Below are 23,228 nucleotides of genomic sequence, written 5' to 3'. Positions count from 1 at the left end.
TTCTTTTTTTTCCTTCTCCCATCTTTTTTCTTATTTATTCCTTTTCTCATTTTTTATTTTGTTAGGATTTGTTTTTTTTTTTTTTGTTTATTTTTACTTTAGTTTGGCATTGTGCTTTAACCCCATTATAATGGTCAGTTTGTCGGGTGGGCTTCGGAAGTGATCTTCTTTTGAGGTAATCTAGACCAGGCTTCTCACCAGCTTTTCCCACTTTTAAGCTGACCTTAGGACACCTTGCCTTCAAGCCCAGCACTAAGTCCAGATGCTGCATGGCCCATGGCCACCTCAGCTAAGGACACCCATATTGGCAAACACCATCTCCTCTGCGCCATCATCAAGGGTGACTTCACTATGGTAACAGTGGCCCAGCACATCCTCACTGGGAAAAATGTAGCCACGAGGATCATTGACAAGATTCAATAGAATTCCTCCAGCTTCCAGAGACTATCAGTTCTGGAGGCTTGAGGTCCAAGATCAAGGTGCCAACAGGGTTAGGTTCTTCTAAGTCCTCGTCTGTCCCTTGCCTGCAGACAGCCATCTTCTCACTGTATCATCACATGGCCTTTTCTCTGTGCCTGCCTGTCACATGGATTTCTGTTTTAGTCTCTCATTGATCATGTAAAGAGAGGCTATTTTATTCTAAGGAAAATTTGTCAGGTAGAGTTTTGGCATGGCTCAAAGATTGTAGTAGGGCAATTGCTGGACATATGTAAATCTTTCATTTTTGGTGTCTGTGTGCCTTTGTGTTGAATCCAGATTGTTTTTAGCTTGGCTGTGTTTATGATATTCTCTAGAGAGTTTTGCACTCTGGATGGAGGTTTGCTAAATTAATGAGTGGATTGCATCATAGATGACGGCTGTTGTGGTTTCTTTAGATACAGTGTAGCCAATGGCTGTAGTGCGTTGGTGTTGGTGGGGAGGAGTCAGGGGGTGAGAGATGTCAAGCACACTTAGACGTGGAATTTATAAAAACAGTTTGTTCTATGGTTTTCAGATTAACTTAATTTTTTTTTCTTATTATAAAAATGTCTGTTTATTATAGAAAATTTATAAAGCATTTCTGGGCCCCCAAAAGAAACAAAAATGACATCTCAAAGTTATTAGTCACTGTTAAGATTTACCTTATCCCAATCTGTGTGTGTGTGTGTGTGTGTGTGTGTATGTGTGTGTGTGTGAACATTCATACATATGTTTGTTTTTGTAAAAATGAGCCTATGCTACAAATATTGTTCTATGAATTATATTTTCAGATGTATCTATTCATTAAATACTCCTCTATAGCATCATTTTTGATGTCTATAAAGTTCTTGTTGTATGGCTATGTCATAGCTTTTGGATGTTAATTTATTATTATTTTTTCTTTACTCTATAATCTTGCAGTGACTGATAGAAAGAGGCCTTTTAAATTTTGGACCACCGAATGGGCTCTCTTCCTGCACTGCAATCAGTAGAGTGTGTTAGGTATTGCTGCTCCCCTGCCCTGACACCCGCCTCCCAGCCAAAGCATGCTGTGGAACTGATCGCTGCTGACAGCTCACGGCCTTTTGCTGTTTCTTCTTGCAGGAGACAGAGCATGTGGTGCCCAGCCAGTCAGAGTATCAGGGGAAAGCAGGAGCACCAGCTCATGAAAGTCCACAAAACAATACCTTCAGGTGCCAAGAAACAGTGCGACTTCAACCAAGGTGGGCCTTTTGTTTGTCAGAAGCTGCACTGTGCCTGGGGCTCCTTTCCCAGAAATGCTCACTTGTGTGCTTGCCACCCCGTGCAAGAGGCAAGGCTTTCTGACTTTGGCATTCCTTATGGTCAGAGAAACTGCCTAAAGGGGCCTAGAAGGAGAATCCCAGAGTGAGTTTAAGAGAAATGTAAATGACCTGCTTTCTCTGTCTCCTATTTGAAGATAATCCACCTTAAGGCTCAAGAAGGGGGGGAGATGGGTCCTGCCCTTGGAGAGAAATGCTAATTTCATTCGTTCTGTCCCCTTTATTCCATGCTAGAGGGGACTAGGTTTTCCTCTGTGACCATGATAAATTCATGATGACCATGTAGGCACCATGCCAGCTGCTTTTACATATTCTCTCGTTTGGCCTTCACCACTTCCTCACAAAGCTAAGTACTCGTAGTCCCAATGTATGGAGGAGTCTGAGTCTGATAGACATTAAGACACTTGCAAGTGAAAAAGGCTGAGCCAGAATTTGAACCTATTAATACAAATGTCTGATTACAGCATGGCAGGTGCAGATTCTGTGCTGACCCAAGTGTGGTCATGTTGTCCAGTGACCTCAGCCCTGAAGTAGCCCCAGAGGTGGCCTCTCCAGCCTACTAGACCTGCTGGAGACTGCCCTGGAGCCAGGGCAAGGATGTGGGTAGAAAGCTGCCTGCAGAAAGGTTGGCATGACATTCTGACAGGAGCCCGACATTGCAGCTGTCTATGGAAAGTCTCTTCTGGAAATAAACAGAAGAAAGAATTCAGCCGCTAGTTGTGTCAGCTGTCTTTGTAGGATCTTGTGTACGGTGTAATCATAGCCCTTACTCAGTGGAAAGGAGGGGCTGTGCCTCTGAGCATGACCTTTAGAATTTTTTTCTAAGGCATCACTGTCTAAATGAATCAACAACTACAGAGAAGATTGGCTGTGCTATGTAATTGTGCATTAAAATACCCACTCTACTAAGTTTAGAATCATGGAACCCCAAAGGTAATGTGAATCACTATCCAAGTGGATTTATGGGCACATTTAATAACCCTCCTCACAAGTTGCCATCTCTTATCTGTTTATTTTTGCTTGACAGATAATACCTGTTGGGCTCAACCTTGTCATTTTTTCCACTGATTAGAACGTTTTCCCTTTTATTTGAGGCCTTATATAATAAAGCTGTTTTTGGCTGGCTAGAATCCACTTAGGCAACGACCCACCAGCCTGATGACTGCCTCTCTCAGCAAGAATAAGGTCTACTATATTCCCATGCATATTTCAAAATAGTATAAAAGCAAAACAAAACAAACAAAACTCACACGTAAGTTATTCATGCTTGTGTATGGAATATATAGTGATCCTTTGGGGGTGGATATTAGACAAAGGCCAATAAGGAAAAATGGTATTAGCAGTTAACCTTCGCAAAGATGCTGATGTTCAGTAAACTTAAAACCATTTTGTATGCTGGTAGTTTTATTGTTGTGAGAGAGCAATGCAGAAATTAAATAGGATTTTGTGGTGGGAATCATTTACATATGACCAGCTGAGAGCTAACAGTATTGAATGAGAATAGGCCTATGAGGGAACATACAAAGTAGCAATTCTTATATTGGGGATGAGCAGGGGAGTTTCACTTTATTTATATTCTTGGAGATCTATGGCACCCTGTCTCAGAAAGAGATGCACACACACACAAGTTTGGGTAAGATTTTAGGTGGTTCCCAGACCTCTTCTGCATGCCAGGAAAAGAAAATACAGGGTCCCTGGGCAGTCTTCCTCCTTAAGTCAGGATTGTCTTCCAGTCCCTGGTACATTGGCTGCTTCTCCTTGTAAAAGTAGATCTGGTCTCTCTTCCTCTACGCCTTAGCAAACCTCCATAGGATCCCAAGTACCTTCTTGTCCTTTTCCGCTTTCCCCACTCAGCCTCCATGCCACATTTTCACAAGACCTAGGTTTCTGAGCTAGCAGCATTCCAGAATGTTCTGTGCATCAGTGTCAGCAATTGCAGGAGCTGGTGCTAAGTCACAGATCGAAAGTACTGTTAGGCCAGTTATGTCTAGTACTGTTAGATTACTATTTAGATTGGGCAAGTTACCTTTAAACTACAGTTATTTATCACAACCATGGTGGCGTCACCCAGGGACATTCTAATGGAACTTAAAAAAAATCCATCTCAAAATATTATAGGGATTGTGAAATGTGATGAACTGGTGAAATGAGATCTGAGGCTAAAAACAACTTTGAATCAGGTAGCTCACATTCCTGATAACATTCCTCTTCTGTTTTAAGCCAGCATCTGGCCAGGTCCGGGCATATTTTGCTGAACAGGATCTTGATAGAAACGTGATACTGTAACAGGACACACCAGACCTCGGTTTGGCTTGGAGTGAGGGAAGAAGCCAGGCTAAATCTCAGCAGGTGTAAAATGCCACCTTCTTGGGGGTGGGAGAGGGGAGAAAGTTATTAACATAACGCACACTATAAAAAAAGGATGAAAGATCTCTCTGTAGCCAGGGGGTCACACATCAAGGGGTCACACATCATTTTGGTGACACCTGAAGGAGTAGTGTTCAGAGAATGAACCCATCTTTGTAGAAGTGAAATTTTGAAGCTGATTGAGGTCATGGGGTGGGCATTGATCTTTCCATGCATGCCAAATAGTTTCATACCTATAGCTCTGACAGCTCTCATGTCTTGGGCTCTTTCTAGCACAAGGAGCCTTTTTCTGTCTGTGCATAAGCTTTGGGAAGTTCTATGAATGTTTTTGCCAGTTTGAGTGTGTATATATGCTTTGCTGGTTTTTTATTGCTACTGTAACAAATGACCGCAAAGTTGTGGCTTAAAACAACACAAATTTATTATCTTATAGTCCTCTAGGATAGAAGTCTAACATGGGTCTCAAAGGGCCAAAAGAAGGGTGTTGGAAGGATTGCATTCCTTTCTGGAGGCCCTAGAGAAGAATCAGTCCATTTCCTTACTTTTTCCAGTTTCCAGAGGCTGCCCACTTTCCATGGTTCATGGTCCCTTCTTCCAAAGCCAGCAACATTGCATCTCTTTCTGCTCCACGGGTGGGACAGATTTTCTGATATTAGGTATTCATGTGATTAGATAGGGCTCACTCAGAAAATCTAAGGTAATCTCCCTATCTTCAGGGTCCTTAACTTAGTCAAATCTGCACAGTCCCTTTTATGTGAGAGATAACGTGGCAGAGGAGGGACGTGGAGGAGGACATGGACATCTTTAGGGGACCATTATTGTCTACCCCATGTAGGTTTATCTTGCCAGGGAAAAATCTCTAAAGCATTTATCATAATTTCATATAGAGCACATGACCACAGCGAAGGTTTAGAACCCCTGTCCTCATGTCTTCCTCCCTCCAACTCTGCCTGCTCTTCAGAATTCCCTCAAGGGAGCCAACCTCACATTTAGTTTTTGCTGCTCCATCTTTTTGCATTTCACCCCTCCCCCCATTTGCCATGTCCCCCCATCCCTATATTGTATCCCTGGCAGTACAGAGCCCCACATAAGAGGCCTCAAATTTGGTGTCCTACAGGTATATCTTATGTGGAGACATACTTGGCTCGTATAACATTACAATATTTTGAATCAATATTCAAAAATCAGGTTTTTACACATTTTTGGCTTTAACTTTGGAAGAACCTGCAGATGGGATAACCCAGGGCCTACATTCCTACAAGGCAAAAATTAACTGGAGCTGAGGAGCAACTCTTCGTTTTTGCATAATTCTTACCCATCTCTCCCCATTTATTTATGCTCTTTGCTCAGGTTCTATAGGTATTTGATTTATAATGCCTGCTTCCATCCTTTTCTTCCTGGCAGCTGCTCTTCCTGGGGACTCTGTAGCTGCCTGGAGCTAATTCCTCCTGGATGGAAATGTCTTATCATATGTTGATGGCTGATGTTGACTTAATGCCATCTTTTCCCAGATGACATGTTTGCATTTTTGCATGGACCTTCAGTGCATATGAGTGGAAGTGCTGGGTATCATACTTCTCTGGCATGGTCCTCAATATCTGGTGTTTTCAAAACATTTAAAAATTACAGAACTGCATTTAGTTAAAGCTGGAAGCCTTTGTGATCATTTATTGAAACTCTCTCATTTCTAGCTTGACAGCTAGGGTGGCTGTGATTTGCTTAAGTTCTCACTCCCCTTGGTAATAGAACCAAGACAAGCACCATCAATTTGTATAGAGCAGCCATTTGATGAATATGCATCAGTTTGACTGATTTTTATAGCTAAAGCCAGTGCCAATCCTGTAAACCCTCAGATGTGACAAAGGGAAATTTATGAATGTAAGAGAATACTAATGAAGTTGGGGATTTCTTACTCAGCTAAGTAAATTTACTTTTGAGAATGATTAAGTCACTTATATTTAAAATATTGTATTAAAATTTATGATAGCATTAAACCTTTAATGTTGTTAAAGAACTTGTCTGTATAAACAGGAGCAATTCTATAGCATTGTCTTAACTATTAATTAGGTTGGTGATTACATTGTGAGTTCCAGTTCATTGGCTCTTCTTCTAGAAGTCCCCTGTTAGAGGCAGTCCAAGATCCTTAGCCAGGATAAGGCCTTTGATAGTTTTCACTATTTTTGTGACATTCCAGATGAAAGAAAAAGCTGGAGGCTTTGTTGCTTTATAGAAAGAGGAAGTTTTGTTGGCAGCAACTTTTCCATGGGGGATAAATCCTTTCATCTTTTGTTTTTGAGATAGACAACGTGTGTGCTTTAATAGATAATTGTTTCTTATTGAAATGTTTTTCATGGAGTAAGCAGAGTCCTAGTTCTGCTAAAAAGAGAAACAATGAATAAGAGAATGAGCACCCAAAGATTTTTAATAATACAAAAGAATGATCCCCCTTGTTGGACTGTACCAGAGCAGGAGCTCTGCATGTTTCCAGCATGTTCTTCCTCCTCATTAGTGTTCTCCTAGGTTTTGTTTGGTCTAGTTTTTTTTTTTTTCTTTTTTTTTTTATGAGAGGAGTGTGGATAAGGTAGAGATAAAATAAATAGCTTGTCTTCACAATGTTTTGAGACTCTCTGGTGGGCAGTTGGATAATGAGTGGGTTCCAACGTGGCTCACTTTGAGTATACTCCACGGTGGGGGCTCCTCCTCTCCTTAGCTACCCCTCCCGCTGCCTCTCCCCATGGGCACAGAAACAACCTGGTGGAATGCAAAGAATATTCAAATTAAGAAATGTAGGATTACATCCATCAAGCAACCTTGGTCACTTCACTCAAATTCCTGAGGCCTGCCCTCTAAAGTAATGGGGTTTGGATTAAATTATTTCTAAGGCTCCTTCTGGCTCTAACATTGAAAATGCTCAACACTCTAGATATTTAAAGGATTAGACATGGAAAGACTTTAGCTTAAGAATACAAGCTCTTGCAGATAAAAATAATTCCCCCACCCTGCTTTAGAGCACAAAAATCCCACACCAAATCCTTAAACTGCTGATTAAAAAAGAGCCCACACTTGATTATTTTGGAAATGAAACTCTGAATCTGAAATACCTACTTTTTTTTTTTTTTTTAAGAAGTCTGCCCTTGGTCATTTGATAAATTGTTAGCATTTTCACCAGGCAATGATTAGGCATAGGGATAAAAAGGAAACTTAGAGACATTCTCTCATTAAAAATACTACTACCACTACTAAATGAAACATTGGAAAAATACAGAAAATCCCAAGGACATAATGTATTGTAATCTTACCACCCAGATATTATTGTTGTTATAATTTTAATGTACATTCTTATGTTGTTGCTATTATTTTAATGTTGGCATAAAAAAGAATTGGGTATGAAAGGGGCTTCTTGATGCATGAGGATTTGAATCTGCTAGAAGCACCATTTCAGGCAGGCCCTAGAGTAGAAAGCTAGACAAGAATGCATTACAACTATGCAATATTTATGTATAATAGTGTGCTTGTTTAACATAAGACCAGTAAGCTGAGCAATAGAGCAGTAGTTTAATTATCACAAGGCTGGGGAGTTCATTTATGGCTAAAGTAAACAAATGTAATTTTCTATAACAAATATTCTAACATACAGTTTCTATTAAGAAACATGTTTTTCAAGGTCTGGTGTCATTATAGCCCTTTGTTAGAAATGATATTTCTAGAAGACCAAACAGAAAACTTTGTCCTTAATATCTGAACATCTTGGAAAGCTGCTTGGTTTAACATGGAATAGATTTAACAGAGATAGTTCAATAATGATTAAAGGAGCAGAAAATGTATAAACTTAAACCTAATTTAGAACTTTGACCAGCTGGTTAAGTAGTCAGTGTTCCTGAAGCCACTAGAATGAGGCTATTTAACTTACTCTTCATCTTCCCAATGAGGCAATAGCTATTTTCCTATACTTCTGTTATAGTATTAATAATTGTCAACAGGGTAATTCCTTCTCAAGATTTACATTAAATACTACACGCCCCCACACACATATGTTATGTATAGTGACACACAGCTGCCACCTATCCCCTCTATATGTATTTTTTAATTTTATCTTTAATCACTGCTGGATTAAAAAATTTTGTGGAAAAAATTATATGTAATATTTATGTTATATGTATAAATGTGTTTCTAAGAAAATACTGTATATATATATAATGGTATTGCCTTATGTTACATTATATTACACATTGCTATACATTATATTACCTTAGATATATGTGATTATATTACATTGCCAAGTAACTTGTTTGTCGCACTTCATATTATAACTTTCCATATTATAAAATATGCCGTATCATATTTAATGGTTGTAAATACACTCATGTACCACATAATGATGTTCTAATCAATGACAGACAGTGATGGTCCCATAAGATTATAATATCATATTTTTTATTATAGCTTTTCTATGGTTAGATATGTGTAGATACACAAACACCACTGTGTTACAGTTGCCTACAGTGTTCCATACAGTAACGTGCTGTACAGGTCTGTAGCCAGGAGCAACAGGCTACACTAGATTGGCCACATGTGTAGAAGACTATGCCGTCTAGGTGTGTGTAAGTAGACTCTATGATGTTCTCACAATAGCAAGATTGCCTAATGAAGTATTTCTCAGAGCGTATCTGCGTTGTTAAGCAACGCGTGACTGTATTTCATTCTGTGGTTATACCATCATTTACTTAACTAATTCCAAAGTACTTGATATTGTGGTTACGTCTAGGATTTATATTTATAGCTATTTCTGTAGGAAACATCTTTTTAAAAGTATCTTTATGTACATCCCTTACAGTTCCCTTGGTTTGTGCTTAGGAGTCAAAGGCATAGGATTTGAAATGGTTAACTGAAATGAGACTGAGGATACAAATGTTTCAGTTATCTGATCATGGAAGAATATAGGAATATAATGAACAATTGATAATTTTGAAAGAACTAAGTAGAAAGTCATGTGGCTGGATTTCTGCATGTGTTGGAACCATAGGATGGAGGCTCTGGGTGGAATGTTTGAGACAATTCAATCCCATCCCTCCCCCTTACTTATGTATTCACTAGATGTTTCTGTCTCATCCACTAGCCCTCACAGTTTTCTAGGTCAGTTTGTGCTAAGGGCAAAGTGCTTCTGGCTCTCACATGCTCAGAGGACATTTGAAAGTCATGCGGGGGATGGAACAATTGTTTGTTGTGGGGGACTGACTGCCCCACGCATGTCAGTGTGTGGCATCTTTGCCTCTAGCCCACAGAATGCCAGCAGGCATCTCCAGCTTCCGTGGCAGTCACAGATAGCCCCTAAATTTTCTAAATGTCCCCTTGGGGGCATACCACCACCCTGTTAAAAAACACCAAATTTCATAATGGATACCTTATTTAAAACCCCTATTTTACATGTGTTTTTATTAACATGGACACACGTTCATTATCTATTCATAAGTGGAATCAAAGTAATTACTTAGCAGTATTGCAATGTATTCCTATTTTTGCTTAATATATTATTATGTACAGAAACATATGAAAAGACATAAATCAATATTTTATTGGTGGTGATTTGGAGGTAAGATGATTGTGGGGGATTTAAAAAAATATTCTTTGTGCTTTTGCTTTCCAAGTTTTGCCCCCATTAAGCCTCTCTTAAGTTTGTAATTGGGGAAAGTGATAATTTTATAAATGCAAGACAAGTAATAGTACATATGTTTCTCTAGCTTTATTTATTTGTTTAGTTATTTACTGTTGTATCTTACTTTGGGGCAGACAGGAATGTTAGGAGAGTATTAGGAGAGAGTGGATTTATTTCATATTTTGGTTAACTAGGAGAAACTTAAAATGAATTTTCAGTGGTACCTGAGGCCTTTATGGTTTGGGACAGTTGGGATCAGAAAGCAAATATTAAAGATGACTTTTATAGGTTCAGATGATGTTTGAAACCAGAATTTGTGTCCTAGCTACCTGTTTCCTTGAATGTTTCTGTGGCTAAAAGCAGAAGAAAGTCTCTTCTCATACCCTTGAGCAGCACCCAGCCTCTCAGGGGTCCACTAGCACAGAGTTCTTACCAAGAGCACCCCTGGGACCCTGCAGATGCCAGGGATGAAAGAAGTACGAAGGCTTATTCAAGTGGGTTGAGGTCCAAGAGGAGGAAGTTTGAGCAGGGGTGAAGTAGGAACAAGCCAGGTGTCAGAGGCTTCTTAGCCAATGCCTTAAATTTAGCACCAATATAAGAAAACAATTTTGGCCACACCCAACCTATTGAATAAATCCAAGCACACATAATAGAGCCCTTGGGAAGGGAATTGTATCCTAGATACTGCAGTGTGAAGGGGGAGGGCCTTGGCAATAAGCAGACCTGAATGCTAATTCCAGCTTTGCTACTTCCTTGGACAGATTTCCTAACTTCTCTGGGCTTTGCTTTCTTCAGATGCACGCGTTATGATGGAAATGAACATACCTGCTTCTCAGAGCTACTGTTGTAAGGATTAAATGAGACAATACATGTCCAGCTGCACCCAGGGTCTGGCCTGCGACAGGTGCTCAGTAATGTTGCTCTTCCCTGGGAGCCTGGTTTCTCCAGTCCATGCAGGTCCTCACCTAGCTCCACAGTACTGATCTGGGGCCTGCCCACACATCCCCCTTGCCTCTAACCTTCTCTCTCCTCCCCATTTATCTAAATTTCACTCCTATCTCAGAGCCCAGCTCACTTCCAGCTCTTCCTGCACTTTCTCTTTTCATAGCAGCCCACATTGATCTCTGGATTTACTACATGTTCAACTTAATTAGGTACATGGTTAATCTCAAGAGTTCTTTGGTTTATCTCTTCAAATAAGATATATGCCTATTTTCTTATAATTCTTTTGAATGTGCACAATCTTTAGCATAATGCTGAACTCATAGGTTCAGTAGTTTAATAAAGTCCCTGCTTACTGATTCTTAGGTAGGCAATCCCATGGAATTCTGGGTTTCCGTCCATACTTTCATGCCTCTCTTGGCCATATTTCATAATGGTCCTTTATATAACAGATCTTTCACAAGCTCTAGTTTGTTTTTATGCACACTGGCTGCACTTGCCATATTTCCATATTCCTCACTCACAGAATCCAGACTGCCTTCATAGACCTGCTTTTCTACATATCTTTAAGTTGGGTCTTATCTTCTTTCTAGTTAAATCAAAAACTACACATACCTTGGGACCAGTTGGTTTCCTGAATTGCCAGTTGAGATTCCAGTGATTTGGACTCTCTTGCTCAACTTGGACACATGATTAAGATAATTTCAAACAGGAAGATGGTTATGAAGAGTGGTGGTTGAAAAGTAGGAATCAAAGAAGTGGTCCTTTCCGACGTATAGTTCCTGCCAAGCTTGCTGATCTTGCTGTGTGCAGTGCAGAAGACCTAGGCAATTGCATACTGGGTGGTGGTTTCCTGGTAATGGTAGGTAGTATTTGTAAGAAGAAAGGTAGTTGGCATTCTCTTGCAAACAATGGAAATTGACTCTGTTTGACTCAGGCAAGAAAGGGGGTCTAATGAAAAGTTATGGGTTTAGCTTACAAAATTGAGCTAAGGGCAAACAGTCAGGCCCTGGGATGGGCAAGAACCAACCCTGGTCTGTGAATTTCTGGAATCTCAATGACAAGAACTTGTCTCCCTGGAGTGCCACCATTGGATGATCCAGTGCTAATAGCCTTCCATTCCTGCTCAAGCTATGACTTCCAGGGAAAAGGAACTAACTGGCCTACCTCAGGCCATATGTTCATATTTGCATGTGGAATAGTGAAGGGCTAGTTCCACAAAGGAAAGGGAGGTTGGTATCATAAGAAGTGTATGGAAGATGAAAAGGGCTGGACAAATGAAATTAGTATAGTGTTGGGTAACTTAGAGACATGAGAAGAACCTGGAACTGATAGAAGAAGAGACTTAAGAGCCAGTTTTACGGTAACTACAAAAAAGCATCTGGTGTGCCTGGCCCATCTTGAGTGAGTCAAAGGCAGGGAGAGACGAGGGCTCCTCCAACTTGCCTTCCCAATCCTTAACCTACCCTTGCCCCTCAAACTTACACTGACCCAGATACTGTTCATCTTGTGCCAAGTCCACATCAGCAAGGACAAGCAAGGCTGGAGTGTAGTGAACTGCAGAGAGAACGTATCAGATGATGTCAGAAAAGTTGGCAGTGGCTACCCTGTTCAGGGCCTGGTAGCCACAGTGTTGATTTTAAATTTTGTCTAAGTCTAGAAAAAAATCATTGGAGCTTATAAACAGAGTGACATGCTCAGATTTACATCTTAAAAAGACCACTCTGGGTACTGTGTGCTGTACTCAGGGGGACACAGTGAAAGCTAATATATCATCCATGTGGGAGGCGCTGGTGACAATGGAGACAGAGGGAAGATGACAGGTGAAGGGTAGAGACTCATGACTCTTTCCTTTTGGGAGAGAAAGAAAATCTTTAATAGGGAACAGGTAGCATTTAGGCTTGGTTCATATTAATGCCTACACAGATCCCCCGTGCCTTTAAGTTCTTTTGTTCCTAAAGCTATGCTGATTGATGTTTTAAAAGTTAGTGTTGGATGTCCAAGTATCAGTTGTAATATCACAGGGCACCGTACAATAAGTAGTTATAAATATTCATGAACTATTTACCTGTCTTTCAAATTGCCCCCATTGCTTGTCATTCCCTGTGCTGTTTGCTGCATCTGGTCCTGATTGAAATCTTTATTAGTGTGATTAGTTTTTTCTCTTTCCCCCACTGTAAGCTCCAGGAAGGCAGGGCTTGTGTCTACTGTCACCACTTTCTCACTTTAGGTTTTCCTGAAGGCAGAGCCTGGTAGGAGAAATTGGGTGCAGGGAGATGGTCTTGGGAAACAGGAAATGGAGAAGGAGGAAGAACCCACAACAGGTGCATAGCCTGGTAGGTCACCACTCTGAGGAACCGTGTAGACAGTGCCTCAGACCTATCCCTCTGAAAGTTGGGGGGGCTACAGAGTTTATCCACACACTCCCACCTCTGCCGGCCGCAGGTTGTGTCCAGGAGAGTTGACTCTGCTGCACATCCAGGCTGCGGGAATAAGCTCTGACTGGCAAAAACCTTGAGGCAGAAGAGTGAACAGACTTGGCAGGTGCTTCGGGTGGGATGATGGGAGTGAGCAGAACTGTCCTCGGAGCTGATGCGTCAGCTACTACCACTGTCTCCCGGGCTAAGCACTGCCTGGCACAGGGAGCAGGTATCTGATTATTTACTAAGTGATTGGCATGAGTGAGGTGATGCAAGCAAAATGCTTTGTATCCTGCTCAGCAAACCAGGTACTACTATCATCATTACTGCTAATAAGGGAATGTCAAGGCCTCTGATCTCACTTGGTCCCCATGAGCAAACCCACTGGATCCTGTGTCCTCAATATCCCTTCCCACACTCTTTGTTTCTGGTTCACAGGGTGTTTTAAACCACACATGTGGCAACTGTACCTCCTTCCCTCTGCCAATTCTGACGCTGGCTTGGTGGGCCTGCCTCACTGCTCACCCATGTTCTGGGCATTGGTGTGGTCCTGGCTGTTTCTGGGCTCTGTTCCAGCCCAGCAGAGTGAGGGGCAGTTCCAGGGCAGCTGGGCTGTGTCTTGTTTGGAGTTTCTCATGATGTCTCCAGGGACACAGCCTTTCCCTCCATGGGAAGGTGTCCCCTGGGAGGCCAGGCCAGAAACACCGTGTCACTCCTGTATTCACAGAAGTCCCTCACCTGTGCCCTTTGGCCACTGTTCTCCTCCCCAGCTATTGCACTTGGACCTTTAGGGTAATGTTTCCCAATTAAGGTTCCCCTGGCGTGCTTGTTAACTAGAGTTACCATTCTGCTTCTCTGGAAATTCTGATTCAGTAGGTCTGGATGGGGGGGCCAGGAATCTGTGTTTTAATAATACTTGCTGATTCTAACCTGCACAGGAGTATAGGTGGGAGGTGGGGCTGGGGCTGGGGTCCCAGCTATTGGCAGGGCATATTATTGGGGATCTATGTTCTGTTTCTAGTCATGACATCCTTGTCCTCTCTGTGGGAGTTCATTGATCTGGACAAGTGATACATGTGTTGGAATGTCACTTTATGAAGCTCTGATGACTTCTAGTTCTCTTTTCTCTCAGTAGTTTCTTTGGGGACAATTTTAAACTCTGTGTCTCTGTTTCTTTATCTTTGAAGTTGGCTGCCCAATGTTTGAGCTTGGTCCTTTAGCAGACATTTGGTTAATAACCCATAAGAGAATGTCCTCAATGTGACTTAGACTCCCTAGAGAAGGGAACTTTATATTTACTGGTATTGAGTGTTGTTATTGTTGCTAATAATATTACTGGAAGTTATTGGCATCTTGTCTGTGTCTGCATATAGAGCTATTGTTTGTATATAAAGCGTGTTTTGCTCAGAGGGTTGTCCTCTTGGGATATACCTTTTGTTTTTGAAAGAGTTTCAGGAAACAGCAGTCGTACAGCCAGCCAGCAGTCATCCGGGTATACATTAGTGTATTCCAAGTGTTGCTTTCTAGTAAGAGGCTCAAGTTAATGCAGTGGAATACCTTGAATTCTTAGGATGTGATGTGAGGTCAGTGCTATTCAATTCTAAGGCTCTGATTCTAAATGAAGCATTCTGAAAAGTGTTGGATGTACTCTTTTTACTCTTTCTGCCCAAGTTTTCTAAATTATGGGTTTAAAATCCACTCGCTAATCTTCAGTAGGTCTCCTCAGGGAAAAATGTATTTGCTTATGGGAATAAAGGCATTTCATCCTTCAGGCTCTGCTAGCATGCTATAGGTGGAGGAGAGAGCACTGGTTGCATTATAGATACTGTGCACACTCAGGGATATATCATCATTGGCAGCTGCCCATCACCCTAGGATGAATGTTTTATTAACACATGTGAGTGCCTACTATGTGTCATATTCCAAGATTAGCTTTAGAGATAAAATGTTAAGCAGGACTCTCATGGTCCCTGCTCCACAGAGCTTACCATCATGAGACAGAGACAATCAGATATACAAATACATTATTAGGACCTGAGACATGCTATGCTGCAGAAGTACAAGACCAGAACATAGTAAGAACATATAAGAGAGACCCAATTGGGAGCTACCTAGCATCTAAAGGATGAGCGTGTTAATTAGGAGAGAAAATGGAGAGGGAAGAGCATTATAGGCACAGGGATAGCTCGTGTGAAGGGCTGTGCTAGAAAGGAGCGTGGTGCACCCTGGAGACTGGGAGAATTCAGTGTCACTGGAGCTTGGGAAGGGAGAGTGGCTCGAGCTGAGGTTGAAGAGGTGGACAGAGACTAAATCCTTCAGGGCATCGTAGGATACCTTCAGGATTTTGGTCTTTATTTTCAGTGCAGTGTAAAGACGGGTAGTGAAAGATCTTGTGTGGATGAAGGTGTGGGGAGAGTAGAGGAGATGTAGGGAGACGAGGGAGGAAACTACTGTCATCCAGGTAGTTCAGATGAGAGGTGATGGTGGCTTGGCCCAAGATAGTAGTGGTGGAGGTAGAGGAGTAGGGACAGATGTAAAAATTATTTGTGATAAGAAATTGTAGGACTTGATAACACATTGACTGTTAGCCTTGAGCACAAGGAAAGTGTCAGATAACTCTCAGGTGCCCTCCATGAGCTCTTGGATAGATGAGTGGCTTTTCACTGAGACAGGGAACACTTTCCTCCGGTAATTTAATTCTTGATAGATAAAACGTTGATATAAACATAAAATCCCAAGCTAAAATGTGTCTCTTTCACAAATTATCACATCCTGCGGTTTGACACTGTCCTTAGGCCAAGAAAAATATCTCAATCTTAGTTGGTCTTGGTGTTTTGAATTTCGGTGCACATGCTGGGAGACATTTTTTTGCATTTCAGTGGATTATCCACAAGTTTGCAATCCTTGATTCCAGGGAGAAGCTCTTTTAATATCAAGCACACAATTAAATTTTGTTATTTCTCCATTGACAAGTGTTTTATTTTGAATTATACAGTGCTGGCAGCAAGGGTGGTGGCAGTAGTGACATTGGTGATGGTGGTGATGGTGCTGATGATAGTGGTGGTGATGCTGGTGGTGTTGATAATGGTGGGTGGTGGCAATGGTGGTGGCAGTGATGGTGGTGGTGGTGGTCGTGGTGGTAACGGTGGTGATGAGGGGTGTGATGGTGATGGTGGTGGTGTTGGTGGTGGTGATGAGGGGTGGTGGCAGTGATGGTGGTGATGGTGATAGTGGTGGTGATGCTGGTGGTGGTGATAATGGTGGGTAGTGACAATGGTGGTGGCAGTGATGGGGTAATGGTGGTGGTGAGGGTGATGGTGGTGATGAGGGGTGGTGGCAGTGATGGTGGGATGAGGGGTGGTGGCAATGGTGGTGGCAGTGATGGTGGTGATGGTTTTGGTGGTTGGAGGCATTACACACTCATCGCTACTGAGGACCATAATTGGGCTCTAAAGAGTACAGGTTGTATCTCCCACTGCCTGGGCCTGGGCTAGAGGGCAAGCTTATGTTGGAATTGGCAGACTACTCTGACTAGCTTACTCATCTGGGCCCACTTCAGAAGCAAGCATTTGATATAGATTTGTTTAGTCACTTTCCTATTATTGTTTTCAGTGCAAGGATGCAAGAGAATTGGAGGGAGTGTTCATTAGTGACCCAGTTTTTGTGTGTAAGCCAGATTCCAGGCACAATTATAAATGGTTCAAGCAGTATTTTTAAAGATCTTTAAAAGAAAGGAATCTTAGTTGGCTGGCTACTGTTCCAGTTTTCCTCTTTCATTGCTAAACTTCTCCAGAGAGAAACTTTCATTTCTTTTCCCTCTTCTACCTATGCCCTTTATCTTTTTCAATCTAGTGGCCTTTTCTTTTTCCCCTTCATCCTAATTATCTCTGAGTAATTTGAAACTTTCTAGCAGTGTAAGCTTGGGTGATTCTCCTGCGTGCCATGTTTTCCTTGCCTTGCTTTCTTTTCTTCCATAACACTTAGCATCTGGTGCACTATGGATCATCACTGGTTTACCTCTTTATGTTCTCTCTCCTTCTATGAGAATGTAAGTTCCATGAGGGCAGGCTTTGTTATATCCACTCCTTTATTCCCAATACCAGCCATGATACCTGGCACATAGTTGGGCTTAAAAAATATTTGTTGAATGAATGGATGAAGTTATTTTACTGCCCTTTCTCCTATTAGGTCAAGTGGATGTAATAGTGCTAATCTTGTATGGTTACCTTGAGGATTAAATGAAATAATGTAAGTAAACTACCTTGCAGACCCATCCTGAATTAGTAAGGTCTGGTGAATTGTTAGGTTTGTCTTGTCACTCTTCTTTCTCATGTTAATAACATCTTTCTCTTTGGTATTTAGAGGTCTGTATTCTGATAAGCTTCTTACCTCTCGTATTTTCTTATCTTTCTTTTGTCTCCTAACTGGCCAGTTCTAGAGACCTACTCAGTGGACCCAATTGCTTCTCTCTTTCAACTTATTTATTAACAAGACTTCAATTATTATTAATAAAACATACCATTAATTATCATCATTATATAATAATTTTAATATCATATTTTTGTATATATTATAGAATGTGTGTATTATATTTAACAGAGCAAACAGTAGTAGTAAGCATCATTCATGAACTATCCTTCACACCATGAATTATCCTGTTAGATAGCCATTGTTAGTATCTTCACTTTGCAGATAAAGAACTGAAGCTTAGAGAGGGTAGTATGTTGCCCAAGAGTATACACCTAGTAAGTGGTAGATCAAGAAGCCACTCTTGGGTCTAGTTTTTTCTGTTTCTTTGTTTATCTGTCAGGTGGTAGTTGTCTGTTCTTGGTTCTTGGTGTGTTCTTGGCTGAAGAATGACCAGACACACCAAAAGCAAGGCAAGCATGAAACGAAGTTTATTAAGGAAGGACAAGATAGATTTACAGAGCAAAAGCAAGATACATTTGCCATAGATGATGAATGGGCTCCCGTGTCATAACAACAAAAGGGCTCTGGTTATGGTCTGGGGTCTTGTTTTATAGTGTCTGGATTGGGCCCTCTTCATGGGTCAGACATCACCACTGAACCACTTTGATGGACAGTTAGTGACATGATAATTTGCCTTAGGTTAGTCTAGAATACTTTCCAAATGCTTTTGTGGCTGGGCTGCCTGGCCTGCAGGCTGCGGATTCCCTGCATTCTTTTGCAGATTAGCAGGGGTTCCTCCTCCGCCTAGATGTGGCAGTTGTTCAGGGCAGGATTAAGGTGGGGCAGCACCAAGACTGACACCCACCTTTGTCCCTAGGAGAGCTGGAATCCCCCTCACTATCTACCTAACATATCCACCTATCCAAAAGATGTGTACTGAGAATGTGCTGGGCGCTGTGCTATGGCCACATAATGAAGAAAAAAAAACAATGCAGAACCTGCCCACATGAATTTACCTGTGGCTACTGTGCATCATTGTCATAATCATCACTTGTGCTGTGCTGAACACACTGTAGAGTACCCTAGTTCTAGGGTGAACACTGGCCAGATATTGTTACTTCCCTATTTCAGCCTCACCTCAAGCTTCAAATATCTACATCTGAACTCATAAATTGCCTCTCTTTATGCCTGTTGTCCTCTCCTCCCTCCAAAATTACATGTTTTTCTATCTCCGTTAGAAAAAACACCTGCCCTTTTCCTTGTCACACAGGCTGAAAAGTTTGTAATAATTTTGATTACCCCATCTCTTTTATTCCATACTTTGAATCCATACCCAAGACCTCTTGATTGCTTTTATCCTTGAAAATGTCTCTTGTCTGTTTCTACCTCTCCAGTTGCTCTCCACCATTCTCATATCAGCTCCTGTGCCCTGATGCTTGATTTACTGAAATAGCCTCAAGGCTCTGTGTTCTTTTGTTTTATCCTCTGTTTAAGATTTTACTGGATTAATAAGCCTCCTTAAGGCATAGCCTCTGTTTGTTTATTGTTTCCCCAAAACTGGACCAGGCACATAGTAGACATTCAGATAGTTACTCAAATTAAATAAAGTACCTTTGATGCTTTTGAACACAGTTTTTGAACTTGTTCTGGAGGTTTATGTAATGGTTAAGAGTAGTTTTCCTGGAAGATCACGTGTGTAGATTTCATGTCAACTCTTCTCTATGTCTCAGTAATATGTATTATATCTTTTTAACAAAGTATATTTCTGCTTCTTTCCATTAATGTTTGGTACTTGTTTATTGTTTTTACTATCTGCTGTCACTTATCCACAAGGAGCTGGCACCAAAGCCCTAGAGAAATTTATATTTGAAAAGTATTTATTGATAAATATTCTTCGCATTAGAGAACACCACTCTTCCATTTCTCTGGTGCTACTCTGTAGAAACATAGTTTCTACAGAGAGAACCACTGTTGGTTACAAAGAAACTGTGAGCCATTCAAAGTTTAATATGTTACTAGGTAGGATGGGTTAATCCCTGTCCCTAAAAGTCCTTTCCCCTATTTTGTGGGAAAGAGCTACTTTATATTTTCTGAAGCCCTGAAATCATTATGTTTGTGGCTCAGGAGGTTGATGGGCACAGGGTGGGTGAGCCAGCAGTCTTCCTCCTCACTACCTTCTCTCACTGGAGCTGTCGACGCCTGAGCTCGTGGTTGGAAGCCTTGGTCTTCTCTCACACCCAGGAGGGGAATGCTGGTTTGTGCAGGCACGGAAGACATGAGTCTGACCTTCACGATTTTCTTCTTTTACCATCTCTTTACTCTTCTTACTAGAAATAAATTGTTTGCACAGTTAGCAATGCCTCTGCATTGAGAGAACTTTACATTCTTAAGAATATTTTGAAGAAATTAGGATTGTGGCATGTTTAAATGTGCATTATGACATTCAGAAATCAATCTTGTTGCCCATTCAGAGGATACATATGCTTTCTTTAGGAATCAAATTGAGGCAGAATAATAACTGAATAATTATGTCCCAAAATAAATCTTTTTATAAATGACTTAACACTGACTAAATCTCTTAGTCATAAGATAGCTGGCCTTTTTATAAGGATAATAGCTATAATTTAATGCATTTATTATATAATAGCATGTAAACTGCTGCAGAAAAACTTGAATGCTGTTTAATAGATGCCACTGGAACATAGAATTTGACAAGTCATGATTTAGACCTAAGCATCTTCCATCAATGAAGTTTTGTGTGTTTTTTTAAACTAAAGAAAATTGACTCAGAGTAAATATGCCTTGTCTTAAGTTCATTTTATTGTATTGTGAGCTATGTAGTGACAAAACCCAGTTTCACCATGTGTCTTAGTCCATTTAATGTTGCTATAACAGAACCTGAAGCTGAGTCATTTATAAAGAAAAGGGCTTGTATTGGGTTCATGTTTCTGGTGGCTGCAAAGTCCAAGATTGGGCAGCTGTATCTGATGAGGGCCTCAGGCTGCTTTCACTCATGGTCAAAAGTGGAAGGGGAGTGAGAAGGTGCAAAGAGATCCTGTGGTGAGAGAGGAAGCAAGAGAGAGAAACCAAGGAAGCCAGACTCTCTTAACAATCAGCTCTCCAGGGAATGAATCCATTTCTGAGAGAACAAGAACTCACTCCCTAGGCATTAATCTATTCATGAGGGCTCCACCTCCATAGCCCAAACATCTCCCACTAGGCCCCAGCTCCCAGCACTGCCACATTGGGGATGAGATTTCAACATGAGTTTTGATGGGGTCAAACCACATCCAAACCATAGCACCATGTAACCTAGCAATGACTAAACAGTTATTGTGAAGTTAAGAGATAGGATGAAATTTCCAAAAGCTGCCTTCAGTGGACAAATGATATCTTTCTGTAACAACTGTATCAGATCACATTCATTCATTCAAAAACAACTTATTGAATTTGTACTAGGCACTAAGGATTTAGCAGTGCAGAAAGTAGACAAAGTCAATGCTTTCTTAGAGCTTACATTTTTGTATGGAACTGCAAACAGATACAATTTCAGATAGTAAGAAGTACTAAGAAAAAAATATACAGGACAGTGCTCTGTAGGGTGAGAGGAGGACTACTTCTAGTTAGGGAGGTCAGGAGGGCCTCCTTAGGGAGGTGACATGTTAACTGAGCTGATGCATACGTGATGAGATGAGTCAGTTGTATGCAAATCTGGGAGGAGAGCTGTCTGGGCCCAGGGACAACAAGTGTGAAGGTTTGAACAGGGAACAAGCACTACAGGTTCAAGAAACAGAAGGCCAGGGTGGCTGAAGTGTGGTTAACAAGGGTGAGAGTGGTAGGAGGTAGGGCCAGGAAGGCTGGTAGGGTTCAAATGCTGCAATGTGTTGCAGACCATTGTAAGGAGTCTAGATTTTATTCCACAGGCAGTGGAATACGGGCAGTGGGACACCACTAAGGGGTTTTAACAGAGGCCTGGCCAGATCTATAGCTGCCAGCTTCAAATGTGCATTGCTGAAAGCTTTCTTTTAAATGGAAATAATTTTCTTTTGTATTTTATAGAATAGACCAGAGGGCTGCCATTTGGCCAAAGGATGCTTTTGAAACTCAGCAGGACTTAAATGAGGTAGGTGCAATCATTGCTGGTTATATGAACATGAATTAGCCAATCATAAGACTTATTATTCTTTTTCACAGTACTAGGAATTCTTTCTGATTAAAACTTTAAGTATTTTTGCTCTTAAGGGAAATTGTCATGCTTGTAGTTCTTTGTTCAATTGGTAATGTTGTTCCTTGCTCTGGAGCAAACACATTTAAAATATTGTTTGTGAGACTGTTCCGCACATCTTGGCCCTAACCCAAGTCCAGCAGTCATTTCATTACACTCTTTTCAACTTTGCTTCAGGGTTGTATAACCATGGTTGTGACAGTTAACATTTATAACATTTTCTCTTAATTTTATTTTTTCTGCATATTTCTCCCTCCCTCTCTCTCTTTCTTTCCCTTTCCTAATGGCTTTTGTAGTCTCAAACATAATCATGTTTACTGTTTATCCACTGAACATGATATAGTTTGGTGTTTGCAATATGGTTTTCTTAGTAGGCTTTGAAGCATAAAGCCACATTTTCCAATCCAAATTGTTTCCCAACAAACTGGACATCACAATGTTAATTAGCTTGTTCTGGATTTTCTCTGAAATATGTGATTTAATTCTATTTGAAATCAATATAATGTAATTAGGATACCTATTATTATGAATGCCTTGGCTTAAGACATTGGTTTTGAATACTCTGGCTTTTCTTATCCTCACTGTAAATTAAGAAGCAGTGAGTGGTATATGGTACGTCTGATTAGGATCACAGCGAAGAGAATGAACAGACTTGATGATCCGATGCCTGGAAGAAAACTAATGAGCTTCAGGCAAATTGTTTATTTGGCATTTTGAAGATGCATCTCTCCTCTGCCTTTCTCCCCCCGGCAAAAGATATTTAACTAACTTTAGATTATTTTCCTTTTTGGGGGGGAGTAGAATTGGGTAGAAACAAATAGCCAAAGGTAAATCACCTTCCTGGTTAAGCCAAGTAAAGTAGCTAAAGTTGTAAAAAATGTCCCAAAGATAAGAGAATAGAATTCTGTTTGTGTGTGTATGTGTGTGTGCGTAGAGAGAGGCTTCAAATCCCACAGTTTCACTCATGGTAACAAGAGTGAAAAAGAGTTTAAGAGAATCAATGAACACAGCTGTCTGCCCCCCTGTGAACAAGCAAAATGCTGGTTGTAAAGAAGCAATGGTTTGTTTTGACATAAGTGACTAGAAAAATGAGGTGATTGTGAGAGTCAACTCGTGATAGCTCTCAAGTATTTGGGAGAAACTCTGTGTTTTGAGCTGGAAACCCATGAGAATGCTGAGATTGCTTGAGCATTCCTAAATCACAGTTTTGAAAGCTCTATTTGAAAATCTGCTTTTCTTTGCTACACTGTATTTGCAAATGACATGAAATGTGCCAGCTCACCGCTCTGGGATTGCATGAGCCCAAGAATGCTGGATGAAGCTGCGCGTCTGCAACAGCGGCAGCACCATGTTTGAGTCGTGCGCGCTTCCGGCAAAGGTGGCGCTGCCCATCCAGTGCCACTGGTTGAATATGGTGGGTGAGTGTGGGCTGAAAGTGGTTTTGTTCCAAT

At 41.0% G+C, this 23,228-nt stretch overlaps 1 protein-coding gene across 2 annotated transcripts in view; it reads left to right on the top strand.

Annotated features, from left to right (window-relative positions):
* Positions 1-23,228, top strand: part of FAM13C (family with sequence similarity 13 member C) — a 112,006-nt gene that overhangs the window by 36,319 nt on the left and 52,459 nt on the right. For both annotated transcript variants that reach the window (XM_045568794.1, XM_045568793.1), the window contains exons 4-5: positions 1,564-1,682; positions 21,612-21,675. In XM_045568794.1, the coding sequence (XP_045424750.1) occupies positions 1,564-1,682; positions 21,612-21,675 (183 nt within the window). The remainder of the gene's footprint in view (positions 1-1,563; positions 1,683-21,611; positions 21,676-23,228) is intronic.

Source organism: Lemur catta, chromosome 14, assembly GCF_020740605.2.
Source record: "Lemur catta isolate mLemCat1 chromosome 14, mLemCat1.pri, whole genome shotgun sequence".
NCBI lineage: Eukaryota > Metazoa > Chordata > Mammalia > Primates > Lemuridae > Lemur > Lemur catta.
The sequence above is the reverse complement of the archived record's forward strand: the minus strand, read 5'-3'. Positions and strand labels throughout refer to the sequence as shown.